This window comes from Triturus cristatus, chromosome 3_1, assembly GCF_964204655.1.
Source record: "Triturus cristatus chromosome 3_1, aTriCri1.1, whole genome shotgun sequence".
NCBI classification, from domain to species: domain Eukaryota; kingdom Metazoa; phylum Chordata; class Amphibia; order Caudata; family Salamandridae; genus Triturus; species Triturus cristatus.
In genome coordinates this window covers 862,357,348-862,377,572 of record NC_140583.1, presented here as the reverse complement: position 1 = coordinate 862,377,572, position 20,225 = coordinate 862,357,348, and the positions used below count along the sequence as shown (strand labels likewise).

Below are 20,225 nucleotides of genomic sequence, written 5' to 3'. Positions count from 1 at the left end.
ATTTTGGGATCTCATTGAAATCGCCGTGGGACATTCATGATGAAAAAGAAAACCTGCATCAACGTACTACATTAACGTCGTTAACAAAGACGGAAACATAAGGCCCTTGAATTCGAAGGTCACCGCTTCCAAACTTTTGCCGATCATCAGCATTGTGCATCACAAGGTGTGTGACTTTATTTAAATAAATTGGCATATATGTGTTTACCGTTAATTACGGTCCTCGCGCTTTTTGTAAGTAGCACGCGTTTCCTGCTCGAGCCCGTTTCTGCCATGGACGGTTCTGACGTATACTGAGGCTAACGGGATTATTTGCACAGTTACGCGTCACGCACAACGTCCGTGTTACGCGTCACGCACAGCGTGCGTGTATCCATTTTAACTTGGGAAGCAAATTGAATAATTGTACCGCGTTCATAACGCTAAAAGCATCTACAAGCAAGTTTGACCGAAGAAACAATTGAGTGCGTTTTTGACAACAAAATAAATACGCATGAACACCTAATCATATTTGCATACCGTTTCTGCCACTATTTCCTTTCAATTTTTTTTTTTCATCCAGTATACAACATTTTTGCAACAGAAGAAAGCAATTATTTACAAAAGCAATATATACACGCCCCCCCAGTGGAACTTTATAGTAATTTCACCGTATTGCAAATTTTCACAATTTCTTCAATTCCAGCATGACTTCCCAATCAACAATAACTGCTCCTCCACCATTTTTACAGAATCCAGGCCAACCAGACATTCCATGGGAAGAATGGAAAGAAGCTTTTGAAACCTATTTAGAAGCCATAGGTGGGGATGTGTACGTCTCAAAAAGGAAATTGGCCATTCTAAAACACTCCTTAGGTCAAGAAGGAAGGAATGTGTTAAAAACATTACCTGAAATGGATGAGATTAACGCAACAGTAGATCAAACAGGTGAAAGTGGTGATAATAACGACATCGATGTCTACGACATAGCGTTGAAAGCCCTAGAAGAGAATTTTGGAAGAAAAAGCAGCATAGTAGTGGAACAACACACATTTTTTTCTCGGGCTGAAAAGCAAACTGAATCCATTGAACAATATGTATCCAACTTACATGAACTTGCAGTCAATTGCAATTTTAAAGATCTGAGAGATGAACTCATCGGGGATCAAATGATCAATAGATTGTATAATCTCAAGATTCAAGAAAAACTGCTTGGTATGAAGAATCCTTCATTAGAAAAATCAATTTCTACAGCAAAAAGAATGGAGAATACATCTAGATATGTAAAAGAATTAAGCGGAAATTCTACAAGTAAAGATGTGCAAGATGAAGCTGTCCACAGTATCAATAATCCAAACAAACAATACAATAAACAAATTCAACCAAAAGTTGACGAGAGAAAATTATATCAAATCAGATCTAAGCCCAGATATTGTTTTAGATGTGGTAGTCCTAAACATACTGCTGATGCTAGTCATGGCCCAGCTATCAGGAGCAGATGTTATAGATGCAAGAAAATTGGGCACTATTCTAGACTATGTAAAGGCACGCCTAATTTTCAAATGAACAAGAAAGCCATTAACTTCGTAAAAGAAGATGAGGTTTCAAGTGAAAGTGAAAACGACGATATAGAATTCCTAATGATTGATTTTTCACAAGTCTGCAATTGTGAAGGACCCGAAGACACTTATCGTCCTCCCAAGTGTCTCTTGAAAATTAACGGGTCAGATGTGCACATGTGGGCAGATTCATGTTCTCCTTTCTCTATAATTGATAAATCAATTTGGGAAAAAATAGGCTTACATTCAAATGATTTACTACCCACCGATGTCACACCAGAGGGTTACTGTGGCAATAAACTACCAGTCATTGGCTACGTCTCAACTGAAATAAGTTTCAAAAATAAGAAAACGTTAGCCAAATTAGAAAATGTTAGCCAAATTATACATCGTGGAAAAAGAAAAATCTCTTTTGGGATGGAAAGAACAACGAGCTTTAGACATCATCTTAAATCCCAATCATCCCGATCAAGTGTTGAACATAATTTCTCCTAACAACAAATGGGTCACCAAGTTTCCAGATCTTTTTAAAGAATCTTTAGGATGTCTCACAAAATTTAAACATCGCATCATTTTAAAGGACAGTGCTGTACACAAAGTAAGGAACATGCCAATGATCTTGAGACAGAAATTGAAAGACGAATTACAAAGACTATGCAAAGATGGCATAATCGAGCCGATCGAGGCATTGGAATGGTTAAGTCCGGTAGTTTTAGCCAAGAAACTCAATGGCAAGATCAGAATGTGCATCGATTTAAGGGACTTAAATGAGTGTATATGGATTGATCGTCATCCGCTTCCTAAAATAAATGAAATGTTGGCCAGCATTGAGGGTGGCGCGCATTTCACCACATTAGACTTATAAAGTGCATACCACCAAATTCTTTTAGACGAAGGAAGCAGACATCTCACTTCTTTCATTACTCCTGAAGGAGCGTTCCAGTTTATCCGGATGCCATTTGGTCTTGCTTCGGCATCCGCAGTTTTTCAAAGAGTGATGCAAAAGATTTTAGCTGGAATTAAGAACACCTTAGTATTTCAGGACGATGTATTGATTTGGGGGAGTGATATCGCACAACATGGTATCATATTAGAATCAGTTTTGTGTAAACCAGCTGATGCTGGGCTTACGATAGGTCTTGAAAAGTGCACATTTTGTGTGCCCGAAGTGGAATATTTAGGGCACATCTTAACAAAAGAAGGGGTCAAGCCTAAAATTAGTTTAATTGACGCCATTGAAAAAGCGCCTTCCCCAACAGACAAAGATCAATTAAGATCCTTTTTGGGTCTTGTGGAGTACTACTCTAAATGTTTTAGCCATTTTTCCGACAAAATTCAGATCCTAAGAAATCTCATGAAGAAAGGGATAAAATTCACTTGGTCTGATGATTGCCAAACAAAGTTTGAGAGTATAAAAAAAGCTATTGAAAAAGCTGTTTGTTTAAAATCATTTAATCCTAATGACATGACTATCATATCCACTGATGCTAGCAATCATGGTCTTGGTGCTGTCCTCATCCAGGTACACGAGGGAAAGGAAAGAGTGGTAGCATTTGCTTCTCGCACTTTAAAGGGTGCAGAACATACTTACTCCACAGTTGAAAAAGAAGCTCTTGCTTGCTGGTGGGGTGTCCAACATTTTCGTATTTATGTTTGGGGCATTAGATTTACTTTAAGAACTGACCATAAACCATTGGTGAGTCTTTTCTCTACGAAAGGATCAGCTAAAGCTACTCCCAGAATTGCCAAATGGCTTTATCGACTTCAAGAATATTCTTTTGACGTCAAATATGTCCCTGGTGTAAAAAATGTAAATGCCGATTGTCTATCTAGATTGCCGATTGAAAATACTAGTGTGAATGATGACAATGAATGGATGATAGCTGACATTAATGACATATGTAGTGCTATATCTGGAGAGGAATGGATATCTGCTGCCAAAGATGATATCACTCTTAAGAATCTCATGGAAGCTCTTACAGACATTCAAGGGTGGAAGTTGCATCCTGAATCCTTAGAGCCTTTCAAACTTATATGGTCTGAATTTGCTAGAGTCAACAAATTGGTGAGAAGAGGGTGTCGTCTTGTAGTTCCACAAAGTCTAAGAGGAAGACTCTTAAATCTAACGTATGAGGGTCATTGCGGCATGTCAGCTTTGAAAAGACGTATCAGGGAAGATTTCTGGTGGCCAGGTATGGATACTCAAATAGAAAGATTTGTACGTGATTGCGTTGCTTGTTCCCTGAGTGACAAATCACACACCACCCAAGAGTCCACAATCGATCCTATACCTTTACCTGAATCACCTTGGGAAAAACTAGCCATTGATATATGTGGTCCATTTGAAACTCTTGGCACCAGTGACAGATTTGCCATTGTCATGATAGATTATTTTTCAAAGTGGCCTGCGGTAACATTTGTAAAAGAGGTAAAATCTAGTGTTGTATTTACATTTTGCGGAGATATTTTCAGAAGGAAGGGTTGTCCAGCTGAAATTGTCTCAGACAATGGTTCGCAATTCATTTCAGCTGAATTTGAAAAATTTCTAAATACATGGGGAATTAAACATGCCAGAACTCCGTTGTATCATCCTAGGGGAAATGGTCTGGTGGAGAGGTTCAATAGAGTGCTAGTAGAAAGTATACAACTCGCTAGCAAAAGTGGTTTAAATCATAAACAACAGGTGAGAAACATGTTATGGAGCTGTAGGACCACTCCTCATTCTGTCACCAAAGAAACTCCTTTCAGCATTCTCAAGGGTAGAATACCTTGCACGGTAGCTGTGCCGGCTTGGATGAATAGAGCACGCAAGAGTGAGGTAAATCATGATGAAATTAGAGTCCGTGTTAAGAAACATCAGGATTCTTATGGTCATAGAAACAATTCACAAGGTTCCTCGATCTTTTAGGACAGGAATGTGGGTTAGAGTTTATATAGGTGACAGATCAAAAAAAGGCACATCTAAATGGTCATGCTCCAAGGAGATTGTACATGTAAAAGGCAATTGTGTAAAATTGGCGGATGGTAATTGGTGGAACACTAGAAAGGTCTCCATATGTAATTCCACTGAACAAAATGAGTGGCTAAGATGTCAATCTTCTAAATCCATTTACAGGAAAGATGTGATTCCACTTCCGATATGAAATTATCACGAAAATGTATACTCAATCCTGCTATTACTCGTCAATCTTCCCGTACCATTGTCAAACCTAAATTTCTTGATGATTACAATTGTGATTAATTATTTAATTGTAAGTATTAATTACATTTCAAGTCAATGTTTTTATTCTTGCAGGGGGAATATGCATTGTAATTATTTTTTTTATTGTTAGAAGGGAGATATGTTATAACCATACTTTAATCAATTATTATCTTTCAAACACCTTTGATTTCCCAGCAACTGCACATGCCGGTTACATGTCGTGATTCTAGAATGTAAGCGGAGAGCAGTTGTACTGGGAGCAGCACTTGGTTCATCAAGGGCCTTTCTCCTCCAATAAACTTATCGATAACCTTCTGTGGTGGGATTCTTCATTTCTACAGTGGTATTGGGTTGTATCTTGCTACCACGGAATTCTGAGAAATCAGAGCACAAATCTATAGGCCAAGTCCTGTTTGAGTTATGGAACCCTGAGGTAACTGATGCGATTAGGGCCAGTTCATTCAAACCGTAGACCACGTACATATTCTTGGTACAAAAACCAAGCATGTGTTTTCACGTCTGTTCGTCTGATTCAGAAGATGACAAAAAGATGGTATCGGCGGGTCTATAGACAGCCCTCAATTCTTTGGACGTGCAGGCGTTTGATAAGTGCATGTTACAAATATGAGGCCTCCTTTAGGAGAGTGTATATACTGAAGTTCTGCAACAAAAATGTGGGCGTTCTGTCAACGTCTTCCATGTTGTGATGCCTGATTATGAGGGTGGTGGAAGGCATACAAGCCAGCGCTGGAGTCCCCGCCTGCTCCACCCTTCGTCAATGTTGATACTGCTGAAAGCGATGCAGGACCCGTTGCCAATTTAGGGTGATCAGCTTCCCACAGTATTTGCCAGCATCAACATCGAGCAACACCGCCATGTATTTCTCCTTGGTAGTGTGCAGAATGGTACACAGGTATTCCCGACTTGTTGGGATAAAGCTCTCAGCATGTCAGAGAAGGTTTTATGTGGGTTTTTTGCACAATATACTCCTAGTAACTAGGACTTTCTCCTGTGCGCAGGTAGTGTTGCTGCAATTCCACTGTGCCAAACATGCATGCTGGAATTGCCGCCGCTGAATTTCATGAGGTAGCTTAGGCTATTGGTGTTCACAACCACCTTTGGAGAAAACCCCCCAGTGCCATGGAGGCTTTTCCACCCGACCATCGACCAGTAATCTTTGAAAAAGACAAATAGTGGAACTCAGCTTCTGCATTTAGAGGTGATTCCATAAACCACTAGTTCCTATGTAGAGAAAAATAAGAAGGTTTTTTTTTTAACAAAAGCATTGTGATGTCTTCCCATAATGGTTTTATCGGGTAATAAACAGGGGAAGTGATACTTGTAGTCTATTAGCAAAGTTGCTGCCCTTCAAATCTTGACCTGCGTTCTAATTGTGAGTTTGGTACTTGTTATAAGCATTTTGTGAGTTTAGGCAAATCACTTTATTATGTATGCCTCTTGGTGAGAGTCATTAGTGTGAATAACGGACTTCCAAATTCGGTTCTATGACTTAGCAACAGTGGGAGATAAAAGTGGTTGTTATCTAATACGGGGGAGGGCTGGCTTTCCCTGTGTTCACATGTTTTGCCTGTGTCTCCAGGCTGGAGCACGGAAGCAAAATGGCTGGTATTGAACTTCACTCAATAAGACACCATAAACCTTGGTTCTCAATGAACAGCATCTGCTTCTGTCCAAAAAAAGCTCCCAGTAAAGAAGTGCTCCTTTACTTCAGATGCACTTTACACCTCCCCTCCCAAAACAAACCCCAAAAAACAAATCAGCACATGTATATGTAGGTCATGATAATATAAGCTTAAAATTAAGTTTGTATTATTCTGCCTTCACTGTTCAGGTGTATTCATAATCGATGTATGCTCGTGGATGGAGAAGGGCATATGCATTGCCACTGTTTAAAAAAAAAAAATTCTCCGTATTGCTCTTTGTTAAAACAAATAAATAAGGATTTTTGAGAATATCGTATTTAGGCTGTCAAGTTTCTTTGGTTTCCATGGTTACACACCTAAGCACGCTGCCTTTTGAAATTTCAAACGTGGAACTCTTGAGTCACTTATAATTGTTTGTTTTGTTGTTTATTATAGTGGTAATTCTGTGTTTATTTGAAATCTGCTACGGTTCACACCACAGGCTTTGGTTTATGTATATTTTACTTTGTATGACTGACAGTGATTGAACCTTTCTGATGGCGTGCTTGTTTTTTGTCATAAATGATGCACGTTGCTTGTCCTGGAAAAGTAAACAATTTCATTCTGTATCACTGTTTTATAAACAGGGGCTTTACGTCTGAGGCGAGAATCGTTGTATAATTTCAGGAAAGAAGGTAAGACATACTTCAAAATAAAATTTTACAGTTGATTATTGCACAATAGCAGCTGGCCATGTGAACCTGGCACATTTCTAAGACGAAGAAAAATACAGCATGTGTGTTTATGCTGGAGTGCCTCGCAGTGTGAATTGCTGCCGGGGACCAAATATTTACTATCGCAATAATTGTTTGTAGCATTGTGTGGAGCACCCCCCTGAATGCCGTTTATGTCTACTGCACAAAGATTCTTGGTGTGATCCCCTTGTCTCCCCCAATGGTATGCTTACAGTTTCATCACCAGGCATGCAGGAATGGCAAGGTTATCGAACTTTTCTGCAAGTTGTATATCTAGCATAAATTGACATGATTCATTGAACGAACAAATTGATTCACCTTTGCAAAGGATACCACGGGCCGCACAAAGAAAACCACCAGGAAGTATCTGTAGACCCTGGGTATAACCCTACAGAGCCCTTGTTACATTGGATCCCAGCATACATCTTATGCTTCTCAGCAGCTGCAAATGTGTCATAAAGTGAGGGTTTTTTGTTCCGGGTGTCGCACACCCTTTATGATTGGGTTATGGGTCTGATGTTTACGATTGGTCTCTGTAAGTGGGAGAATCCCTTTTCCCACTGCAGCACAGGTATTACTAGGATATGAGCGATCAAATGGGCATATTGATATCCTTGGTCACACTCTGCATAGATAATGGTAGATCCCATAGATATTTCAAACACACTGCTTTATTTTACTAGATGAGAGTTGCTGGTTCGCACATTGAACCAGATTTCAAGAGAAACACAACAGCCAATATGTGTTTCACCCCCTCTCTGCACGCAGGCCTGGGGCTTACTCAAGGTTGGTGGAGTTAGCAGAATAGAAGTAAAACATTTATACACAACAGTGGTGAGAGAAACAAACAACATATAAAGTTGGATTTGCAGAACTGAAACAATAAATTGCTGGTGGATATCCATAAACGGCATGTAGCACATTGAATATTAGTACTGGCAAAGAAAGTTTCATATTATGACTGGTTCCAAAATAATCACAGTACACAAATGCATACACATTATATGAGTATTAATAATACAGTGTATCCAATATGTTTACATATGGGAAATCAATATTAAATTATAGGATGTACAAGAAGAACATGGATACATGCGGAATCCACTAGGGTTCACGTATACCACGGTTCACTGTCATATTGAGAAGGGTATATGGGAAAAAAAGAGGGCAGAAGAAAGGGGGGGGCAGGGAAAATACAAGAGGGAAGAACACGTCAAGTAGTACGCATATTACTGCAGCCTCTTTTACTCATGATTAGTCCCTTGATTATTAGTATGTAGGATGTTATGTGATTGAAAAAGGAGGGGTGGACTGGCCATGAAGGCAGTCAGTGAGTAAGACAGAAATAGCAAACTACCTTAGAAACTAGATGCCCGGTAGTCTAGTGTGCAGTCCAAAGGACATACTATGTTAAGCACCTCCCGTGAATATCCTTATGTAGAAAGCTACGTGCATAGAAGGAGGGGTGGACTGGCCCTGAAAGCTGTCTGTGAGTAAGAGAGAAACAGCAAATAACCAGATGCCCGGTAGTCTAGCATCCAGTCCAAAGGACATATTATGCTTAGCACACCGTCAGAGTGGAATCAAGCAGTCAGAGGCTTCCAGCAGAAAGAGGAAGAACTATGCAACATCAATGTTGTCGGGGAGACGTTGGGGTTCACAAAAGTTGTAACCTAAATTATAGGGTATATTCCATAAGGATTGGTCTCTTAAAGGTATTTACGTGTGTCCACAAGCAATATAAACTTGTCTCAGCAAGATACCTGCTTCTCTGCATTTGAAGTATTACTTGCAGTCCCAGGAACAGTGCAGTCCAGATCGGTGAAATTCGTTCGCCTAGTCAAGACCGCCCAGTGTTATTGAGGAGACGATCACAGAAATCCGACCCCAAATGCAAAAGTATAATCCATAAGTAAAGATACTTCTAAAAGAATAATTAGGAGTCTCCAAATAGTAGAAATGTGTGTCAATGAGGTACCTTTATCCCAGCCCATGGAGCATTACATGCGGTCCCAGCAGAAATCAAAGTCCATACGGGAAGAAGACCGCCAAATGATTTACTGAATTTTTCTTCCAATTGGAAGTCGAGGTCAAAATAAGGCATAGAACTCCAAGTCCGAGCCCCAGCTGTCAGGTAGTGAAAAAATACTGCCGCCATGTTATGTGTAAAGTATGAGATGGAAAAAACAAAGCAACAAAATGGTTGAAAAGAGAAAGAAGCAAAGCAGGGAAATCAAAATAAAATCAATCAGACTCTGCTGGGTGGTCAGAGTGAATATTTAGGATGCGAAAATATCATAGGTCTCATATATATAGTGTGTGAAAAGGTGTTTTGCTGTAACAGAAATCCATAACAGCCATATCGGTCAAGGATTACACTTGATAGGCTAGTGAGTAAAAAGTAATAGGAAGCAAAAGAAAAATATTTAATGGCTAAAACACGGGGGCAAAGAACATGGTCCTGGGAGCACCTTGGCCATGTTAAATATAGTAGACCATACTAAATAAGTAAAGAAGGTAGCAAAGTAGCGATGGCGTGAATAGCAAGCAGGTAATGAATTGCACAATTTAGCTATCGAATATGGAACTCCTAATCATAATCAAAGCTTTAAGGTGTAAAAATCACAAAGATATAAAATATGTATTCAAAGGGGCTGGACGATAGCAGTACATATATCTCTATAAAGGAGAAACTACCAGTTATTTTTTTTAGAAAAAAGCTAAATATGTGAGAAGTAACGTGAGTTGGCCTAAGACAACCAGCCCATTATGAGAATATGATTGATAGACAGATAAACTCCTAGCTGTGAAAAAAGGATTGAGCAAAGTGTTAATTTGCACAAATTCAGTACACAGAATGGCAACGGACACAAATTGTCAATGAGAAAGGTTTAGTAATCATATAGCCAATAGTGCATCTCAGAGTCTTTTTTAAGGCCATCAATCACCGTGCGATATTTGATTATCTGTTTGCTTTCTCTTTGCCGTAGTTTAAGTTTGCGGTTGCTACCACGTTTAGATTTGGGAGTCATTTCAATTCCTGCAAATGATAAATCATATTTTCGTAATGGACATGTTATTGTTTCAGTTATGCAAATCCAACTTTATATTTATGTTTGTTTCTCTCACCATTTTTGTTTATTCATTACATGTTTTACTGTCATTCTGCTAACTCCATCAGCCTTGAGAAAGCCCCAGGCCTGCGCACTGAGAGGGGGCGAAACACGTGTTAGCTGTAGGGTTTCTCTTGAAATCTTTTTAACTGTTTGATCCAACAACTCTCATCTACTAAAATAAATCAGTGTGTTTGAAATTTCAATTGGATCTACTATTTTTCATGCAGCGTGTTACCAAGGATATCAATAAGCCCAATTTGATTTCTCAGCAGCTGTGGTATCAGCCCAAATCAGGATCTATTGACGAAAGCTGGGTGTCCGCGTACTTTCGCAATACCAAGTAGACCTCGTTATGATACTTTTATCTACTTTACACATATTTTTCCATTGATATTGCTCTATAGTGCTTTTTAGGTCGATGTACATGCTCATTGCCCAGTGGATGTGTACTGTCATAGGTGACTAAATGGCACATATTGGCTTATCTTGGCAGCATTGGATGTTAAAAACTCTTTCCATTGTGTTTTTTGTTTGTTTCTATCTGGTAGATCAATATGGGAAGTGCTATTGTGAGCATGGTGATAGTGTTGTATTTAACGTTTTCTTTTGTAAGTTTGTTTGTTGCTACCAGTGCTGTAGCCTTCCTTATTGTTTGGTGGGAAGTATTTGTAATTCTAATTTGACTTTGAGCATTTACAATGTGTAAACCTAGCCAGTATGGCAGCAGAGCACTGAGTATGTTTACACTGAAAGAGTGTGATCGCAATCATGCACATGAGTGACAGAAGGGACTGAAGACGCACATACACCCAGCCTCTTAGAGCCCTGACTGGGCTCAGGGAAGCAAATGAGCCCTGATCACGACTTCCAGGGCAGCTTAGTCCTTAGGTCTCCTCTAGTGGAAAGCATGGCATGTGACCATATAGCCAGGCTCAGGGGACCCTGCGGCCTGGATGCTCGGAGCCCCAACTGGGCCTCAGGCATGGGGCTGCGAGGAGGGCCCTGAGGGAGCTCTGACCCGGGGCCCGCAGGCATCTTATCATGCAAGCGAAGCAGGGAAGGCCTCCCCATGCCTGATGGAACCCTGTCCTGTGCCCTTGGTGGTGAAGCAGGCCGAAGGACAGAACCCAGGGGACCCAGCCACGCATGTGAAGGCTTTCTAGGCCTGGAAAAACCATAATCACACTTGTTCTACCATTTTTGTTCCCTTAGATTTTGGACCCTAGCTCAGCCAGCACCTAGGGAAACCTAGCCAAACTAGAGCTACCCATGGTGGGCCGACTTGTGTGGCTCTCACTACGTTTTATTACCCAGAATGCCTTGCAAACCTCAAACTTTGACTATTAAAAACAATTTTTCCTTACATTTCTGTGATGAAAGGTACTGGATTCTGCAGGGAACCACACATTTCCTTCCACCTGGCATTCCCCCAGGTCTCCTGGAACAAATGGCAGGGGAAGCACATCCCCGGCTCCCGGGGCTGAAAGATGTACATAAAAATGAAATCCCATTGCTGTATACAGCAGAGGGATTTCTTGGACGTGCGTAGAGGATGTAACGGTTACGTCCTCTGCACACCGCCCCTTTTCGGATATATCTTTATTAGTGTTTTAAATTTTTCATAATTGCATACATACAGGTATTAGTATGATATAGTATATTACTATATACAACATTTGTATCCTTACTTATGTCAATACATCTTTGGGAACTCCGTGTGTATTCACAAATCTGTCCACAAGCTCGTTTTCAAAAAGTGTATTGGCATCATAGTACTTTCAAATCGTTGTTCCTGTTCTAATGTAGCGTTGTATATACTGAGGAGTTTCAGATACTGTTGCATCTAATAACCATATCTTGTTTTATATTAATAACCAAATTGTCCCATTTTCTGGGAAAACATTTAGCTTAATAATATCCAGCGGTACCACCTGAGTTTAGTTTTCTGATGTTTGTTTGTCTCTTTTTTTTTCATGTTCTTAAATTTGCCTTGTACATTTCTTTTACTCCCTGTACTGCCGTGGGGCAGAGGTTGGGGGTGGGGGGGTGGGTGCGTAGGTTCGTCAGTGGGGAAATCTCTCACTCTCAATATCTTCACATATTTTCCTATTTAGAATCCAACTGAGGTTTCACTGTCATCCTCTATACTCGCATCTGTATCCCTCCGCTCACTTCTATGTTCGTCCTTCCTGCTGAACCAGGTTCTCTGTATTCTGTATTTCTGTCCAATAATCGGCAATGGGGAGTCTACGTAGTCCCCTCGCTTCCTTCCGTTGTATGGCTTTTTCTTCTGTCTTAGCCCAGGTGTCTACGGCCTTTTCCCATAACAATATTGAGGGACCCTTCAGTGCTTTCCAGCTCATAGCTATCTGTCTTCGTGCCAGAACCAGGTGTAGTTCTGCAAAACGGGAGGCCACCTTCTTAGCTTTCGGTCTGAGGATCAATCCCAGGAGGCATACCTCCACTGAACATGGGAGTGTCCGGGCCAATGTTAAAGTTGACCTGATCCAGCACTCTGCCCCAGTATGATTGTAGAATCTCTCTCCCCCACGTCATGTGTATAAACCCCACATCTTGTTGTCTATATCTAGGGCAGCCCTGAACCTCTCCCCTATGCATTACATTTAGTCTGTGGGGTGTGAGTTAGACCTAAAAATCTATTTTGGGCTTCGTAATATTTGGGACCATTCCTTGTCTCACTGGTCTCTCCCCACCGCTATGTTCCAACCCTCCCTTAACTGCTCTAAAGGGGCTTTCACCATACCGATCAGTGCTCTGTAATGCCAATTTACTAAGTGCCTCGCTGATCCCAATGTGACTAATACTTGTAACATCTCATGTGTCTGTGGTTCCAACTTTGCACTTCCACAGAGCTCTTTGAACTTTTTTACTACTGCATGGTAAGTGAGGAATTGGCCACCAGGCAAGTCATTTTGAGCCAGGAAGTCCTCTAATGGGATCAATAATCTATCTTGATGGCAGTCACCCACCAACATTACCCCAGCCGCTGCCCAGCTAGACATTTGCGCACTCGAAAATCATGAATGTGGCTTTCCACCTGGGAGCCCTATAAGGGGCAGGCCCGGTGCATATGGCGGAATGTCAGTCGCACGTCAACAGGATCTCTTCCAGCTAAACAGTGCCACTTTTAATAGCACTCCTGGGTTTTGGATGGTCACCGAAGGATGTAGGAGTCTAGCTAGAAGATGCTTTTGGTTAGTAACCAAATTCGTAGTATTTCGAAATCCTAGGTTCTGGCCCTCCAACCATTGGGCCAGCCATTGCAGTTGGGCTGTCAAATAATATAGCTCGAACTCTGGGGTCCTTATTCCTCCCTCCTCTGGGATCCTCTGTAACACAGTCAGCGAGACTCTGTTTCTTCCACCATCCCAGATCAGTTCTCGTAGTAGACTATTAAGCCCAGTTGAACCATGAGGGGGGATCACCTATGGCAGATTCATAAAATAATATATTAGTCTAGGTACCATAATCATTTTTGCCAGAGCAATTCAAGCCATCATGAGGAGTTTAAGTGAACGCCAAAATGGGACACATTTCCTAAGGGACCGCAAAACTTTGTTCAAATTACCCTCCCGCAGATCATCTACTTCGTGGAATACCTGTACTCCAAGATATTTAAAGGAACAGTGGGCTATGTCAGATCTGTAGGAAGATCAGCTGGGAACTGTTTCTCTCTTATTAGCGAGAATATATGGGTCTTTTGTTTAGTCTTAAACCTGCCAAGGCTGAAGGTCTACAGAAGGGCCAACGCTTATTCCACTCTCCGACGCCCATCCCCCAGATATACTAGTAAATCATCTACATAGAGTGAGATAGTGTGGTCTCTCCCTCCCAGCAGCATCCTATGGGATTGTCCTTTTTTGTCTGAACAGTTCTGCTAGTGACTCAATGGCTAGGGCAAACAAAAGCAGGGACAATGGGCACCCCTGCCTAGTAACCCTGAATATATTATATGATTATGATATCACCCCCAGCTTTCACCCTAGCCGTGGGGCGAGAATACAGCAGCGTGACTTACCTTATTCACCTGTCTCCCAGTCCCATTCTAGCCATTGTGTCACACAAAAGTCCAATCGTACCGAATCAATGGCTTTTTCTAGATCTACGGACATTATAGGAGCTTCTGGATAATTACTCCTTTCTGGGTGGTGCATAATATAAAAGAGTCTACGGATGTTGGCAGATCTGGCCCTCGTCGAATAAAAAGAAAGTTCCAAAAGTGGAAAGACCCCGCGTACTCACATGTATATCAAAGGCGAATGAACTATTTATATTTTTGTGCACATAGGTTTAATCTCCTGAGTGTGAGATTTTTGTAAATAAGTGAAAATAAGTGTTCTCCTCAACCAATGGAAAACGTCTCCAGTCTGCACTTGACTCAAAAAAGTTTCAAAAATTCAAAGATGTGATTCAGTGGTAATTACAAACTTTCAATTATTATTTCTTTATCTTTTTCTTTTTTCGTTGTGACGTTATCTTCACATTACAACTTTTCAATTATGACCTCATGGACCATGTAATGATGTGCCCAATGCATTTCAGGCTGTGCCCTTCATCAGGGGCACATTCTACAAGTGTAATGTTAAGCATAAATGAAAGGGACTAAATTCAGTACAAAACTAAATAAAAATACTAAATCTAAATATTGCATATAGTAAAGACATGCACACTGCGTGCTCTCGATAGATGCAAGAAACCACCTTCACCTAGCAAGTTTCTGGTGAGTCATAGAGTGTTCTCCCAATCTGTTGAAAACTCAATCATAGTTATGATCAAAATAGTGATTGAAAAGGATGATTAAAAGGTAAGAGAAATAGGTAAACTAAATGCAGTGCTTCTTCATGCTGAATATAATCATGAATACCAAGTGTACCCGTGATAAAATCTAAGTGCCAAGCGTAAACGGCTTGTATTTCCAAAGAGTGATTCTACCCCAATAATAAGCATGGTCAAAAGAACAACGGTAAAACATTTTGTCATGCGCGTACCTCGATAGTCATAAATATTAGTTAATGCGATTCTAATTGCCATCCGCCTTAATCTAAAAATACCAAAATTAATAGTTTAAGACCAGTAATGTTATGAGCATTGGCTCAAAGTTCTGCAGTTTGCCACTAAACACCCGGAATGCGAGCTTTCCTACAAACTTATGCTGGTGTATCCCGAACCGCGACTTCATAAACGTTGACTGACCTTTGCATGATTTCCGGGTTATAGGCCGTAGTTAATACGGAAATGCTCACACATCGACGTGATGGAGCGGCTGCATGCTATGCAATAGATTAACATAAAAAGTACAGATTTTATAACTACTGTGGAAGTGTGCCAGGATAATCAACATTAACAAAAAAGTTAAGTAACTTGCTAAATGATCTGTTAGTAAGTGGACTTAAAGATAAAGGGCCCGAATCACAGAACTAACTTAAGACAAAATCCTAAACTTACTACCATTTTGGTATTCACAGAAGGCACTTACTCATTTTGGTATTCACAGAAGGCACTTACTCATTTCGGTATTCACAGAAGTTAGGAGTCCTAACTTTAGGACTCCTAAATGCCTTCTGTGGATACCGAAAGTCTTAAAATTAGGATTTTTCTCAGTTTAGTAGTAGTATAGTTAGGACTCCTAACTTTAGGACTCCTAAATGCCGTCTGTGAATACCGAAAGTCTTAAAATTAGGATTTTTCTCAGTTTAGTAGTTGTAAAGTTAGGAGTCCTAACCTTAGGACTCCTAAATTGAGAAAAATCCTAATTTTAAGACTTTCGGTATTCACAGAAGGCATTTAGGAGTCCTAAAGTTAGGAGTCCTAACTATACTACTACTAAACTGAGAAAAATCCTAATTTTAAGACTTTCGGTATTCACAGAAGGCATTTAGGAGTCCTAAAGTTAGGACTCCTAACTTCTGTGAATACCGAAATGAGTAAGTGCCTTCTGTGAATACCAAAATGAGTAAGTGCCTTCTGTGAATACCAAAATGGTAGTAAGTTTAGGATTTTGTCTTAAGTTAGTTCTGTGAATCGGGCCCAAAGAATCTCGATTGTTATTGTCAATAAAGTTTTCAATAGTCGGTGATATGTGAAGGGAAAAAAACGTTGTGATTAAGTCCTGACAATACCTCTAAGGATCTGCTTCCAAAAATGCACATTCCACATGCCCATTACGACCTTTCAGCTCTTAGTCCCTCTGAGTAAAAGTGTGAAAGCACATACTGAGAATCTAATTAGTGGATGAATCTTGAAATTAAATTCGACTCTCATCAATTGCCTTTAAATTGTCCATAAAGTTTTCTCTGTGACGTATTAAGTCATTCTTATTATAGTGTCCACAATAGACTCCCAAGTTGCTCCTTGCTAGTGACATTTTTTGCCATTTGCAGGGTATCCTCCTTCTATAAAAATATGACAATGATGTTTCTTTCATGTGTACAAGGTGCTTATACTATTTGTCAAATACCGTTCAACCCCAAAATGTGCATAGTACGTCATCATTGAATACTAGAAATATAAGCATTCGAATGTGTTGTATCATGATCATACTTCCTACTGTCATCTTGCTTAATACTGATGCAATTAATATACAGATACTGCAACAAGTTATATGCAAATCAACCTGAATAGAGGAATGTTTCGTTCAACCACACTCTATAAAAAGCAATTAAGGTCCAAGCATAACCACACTATATAAAAAGTAATTAAGGTCCAAGCGTTCATTTAACCCTTTTGGTTTGACTGAGTCCAAGCAATTTATTCAGTATATTTCCCTTTGGAGTAAAGATTTGGTGGTATCTCTGCCCGCCTAAATTGGTACTTGTTCTAAGATGAGAAACCTTAGTTGTCTGATATTATGATCATGAGAATTAAAATGTACAGCAATAGTAGACTTTGCGTTGTTCGAGCGTATATTACTTTTGTGTTCTGTAAGGCATATTTTCATTTTCCAACGTACACTAGACCACATGGGCATTTTAATATATAAATAACATTACTTGTGTCACAGGTGGCTGTAGTGTTCAGCTTAACAGGTGTTCCCCGTGTGGGATGTAACATTGTGTTGCCTTTTTTAATACTATTACAATTTCCACAGTTCAAACATGGTAAAGTACCTCAGTGACTTTGCTCATCTTTCTCATAACTTTTACTTAAAAGTGGTTTCAGATTCTTGGTGCGGTGGGAAGCAAACCTGGGTTGATGTTCAAATAATCCTTTGAAATCTTTTTCTGTGCACAACATAGGCCAGCATTTTAAAATTACATTTTTCACTTTTGACTTTTGGTCGACAGTTTGGACACAAAAACCATTCTGTTTTCTTGATTTTTGGTTTCCGCAAAAGAGGTTCCTTTTTTAAAGAAGGGCCGAGAGCCACAAGTCGAACCCGGAGGAGGGGTCACAAAACAAAAGCATCTACCCTTCGCAAAGTCGATAAGGAGTCAGAGAATCTAGTCATTTACATTTTAAAATGCAAATTAACCACCTTTCAAATACAAATCCTACAGAAAGGAATGTCATTTGTTCCAATATATCATTCAAACGCATTGGAAGTGCAAACAAGCCTTTACAAATTTACGAGAACCCTTGGATTGAGACACTTCTTCGAGAACGTCGTTGAACCTAGACAACATCCCACCGACAATATTTTATTAGGACTCATAAACAAGACTACATATGTAGCTCCTATCAGCCATAAAGTATTGAATGCCTTTGAAGCAGTAGTACAAAAATACCTACAAAATATTTTTTTAAAGAAAAAACCCAAAACCACCAATCTTACACAAAAAGAAAGAGGAGCCCTCGCCCAAATAGCCTCTAACAAAGCTATTACCTGCTGCTGTACAGCTGACAAGGGAGGAGCACTTGTGATTGTTGACACAGAGTTTTACTTGGAAAATGTAGAACCACATGTGAAGGATATCAACACCTATATGAAAATTAAATCAGAGCCTACAAGAGAATTTATAAAAATACTATCTAAAGTTTTAGACAAGGCCCTTACATCTGGAACCATTACTGAAGAAGATAAGAAGTATTTGCTACAAGAACATCCAAGCATTCCATACATATACATGGTAACCAATCGTTTAAATATTTGGAAGTATGTCTACGTCTTTAAAAGATACTACTGATTTTCTAAATATTATTGAAAACACTAAAATTAATGAATTTACAGAGGTGAGCATATGCATTATAGATGATTTGGGGTTACAAGCAGTAGAATCTTTTTTAGTCAATTCAGAGAAAGAAGAAAGCTTCAATGTTTTTCATATGGAACTTCTACATTTTTCGCTATTATCATAGCTACTTTGAATGGAAAAAAGAATCTTATATCCAATTGTCGGGAACATCTATAGGAAACTGCGCAGCTCCATCGTATGTGAACCTCTTTATGCATAGATTTGAACTGGATAATATTCATAGCAAATTAAATTGGTTTGAAAATTTAATAATGTACCGCAAGTACATCAATGACATTTTTCTTATCTGGAAAGGGACAGAAATTAACTTATTTGATGCCATTAAAACATTGAATGCTGTGGATGAAAGAATAGAATTTACATCCACAACAAACACAAACAAAATCACATTCTTAGATGTTCAAATCACCTTAGAGGATACCTGGTTGCTCACCAGTGTTTTTACTAAACCTACAGATCGAAGCAATTTATTACACTACACTCGCTTTCATCAGACATCATTAAAAAAGCATTTACCATATTTGCAGTTACTAAGACTGAAACAAATTTCATCTAATGAGCAATTGTACAGAAGTAGTCAAACCACTATGATGGAAAAGTTCAAACAGAGGATATCCGGATCAAGTCCTAAAAGCAGCCATTGAAAAAGTGAAGGTTAAAACATGGGAGAGCTTACTAACAAGCAAAACTAAGACTACCGAAAATCAAGAAAACAGAAGGGTATTTGTGTCCAAACTGTCGACCAGAAGTCAAAAAGTGAAAAATGTAGTTTTAAAATATTGGCCTATGTTGCGCACAGAAAAAGATTTCAAAGCATTATTTGAACCTCAACCAAGGTTTGCTTACCTCCGCACCAAGAATCTGAAACAACTTTTAAGTAAAAGTTTTAATAAAGATGAGCTCAGTCACCAAGAAACTCTACCTTGTTTGAACTGTGGAAATTGTAATGGTGTAATAAAAAGTAACACAATGTTACATCCCACATGGGGAAAACCTGTTAAGTTGAACACTACAGCCACCTGTGACACGAGTAATTTTATTTTTATGTTAAAATACCCATTTGGTCTAGAGTACGTTGGAAAAACTGAAAGGAAAATGAAAATACGCCTTACTGAACATAAAAGTAATATACGCACGAACAACGCAAAGTCTACTATTGCTGTACATTTTAATTCTCATCCTCATATCATCCAACTAAGGTTTCTCATTGTAGAACAAGTACCAATTAAGGCGATCAGAGATAACACCACATTTTTACTCCAAAGAGAAACATACTGGATAAATTGCTTGGTCTCAGTCAACCCAAAAGTGTTAAATGAACGCTTGGACCTTAATTGCTTTTTATAGAGTGTGGTTGAACAAAACATTCCTCTGTTCAGGTTGATTTGCATATAACTTGTTGCAGTATCCGTATATTAATTGCATCATAATTAAGTGAGTAGGCATCTAGTTGGAATTATGGCCATGATGCAACACTTTTGAATACATATATTTCTAGTATTTAACAATGACGTACTATGCACCTTTTGGTGTTGATTGGTATTTGACAAATAGTATACGCACCTTGTACACATGAAAGAAACATCATTGTCATACTTTTATTGAAGAAGCATACCCTGTAAATGCCAAAAAACTTCACTAGCAGAGAGCAACTTGGAAGTCTATTGTGGACCCTATAGTAAGAATGACATAATATGTCACAGAGAAAACTTTATTGACAATTTAAAGGCTATTGGTGAGAGTCGAATTTAGGTCCAA

At 39.4% G+C, this 20,225-nt stretch overlaps 1 protein-coding gene across 2 annotated transcripts in view; it reads left to right on the top strand.

The window, feature by feature from the left end:
- Window positions 1-20,225, top strand: part of METAP1D (methionyl aminopeptidase type 1D, mitochondrial) — a 1,009,135-nt gene that overhangs the window by 318,415 nt on the left and 670,495 nt on the right. For both annotated transcript variants that reach the window (XM_085645294.1, XM_085645295.1), the window contains exon 3: window positions 7,031-7,078. In XM_085645294.1, coding sequence (XP_085501420.1) covers window positions 7,031-7,078 — 48 coding nt within the window. The remainder of the gene's footprint in view (window positions 1-7,030; window positions 7,079-20,225) is intronic.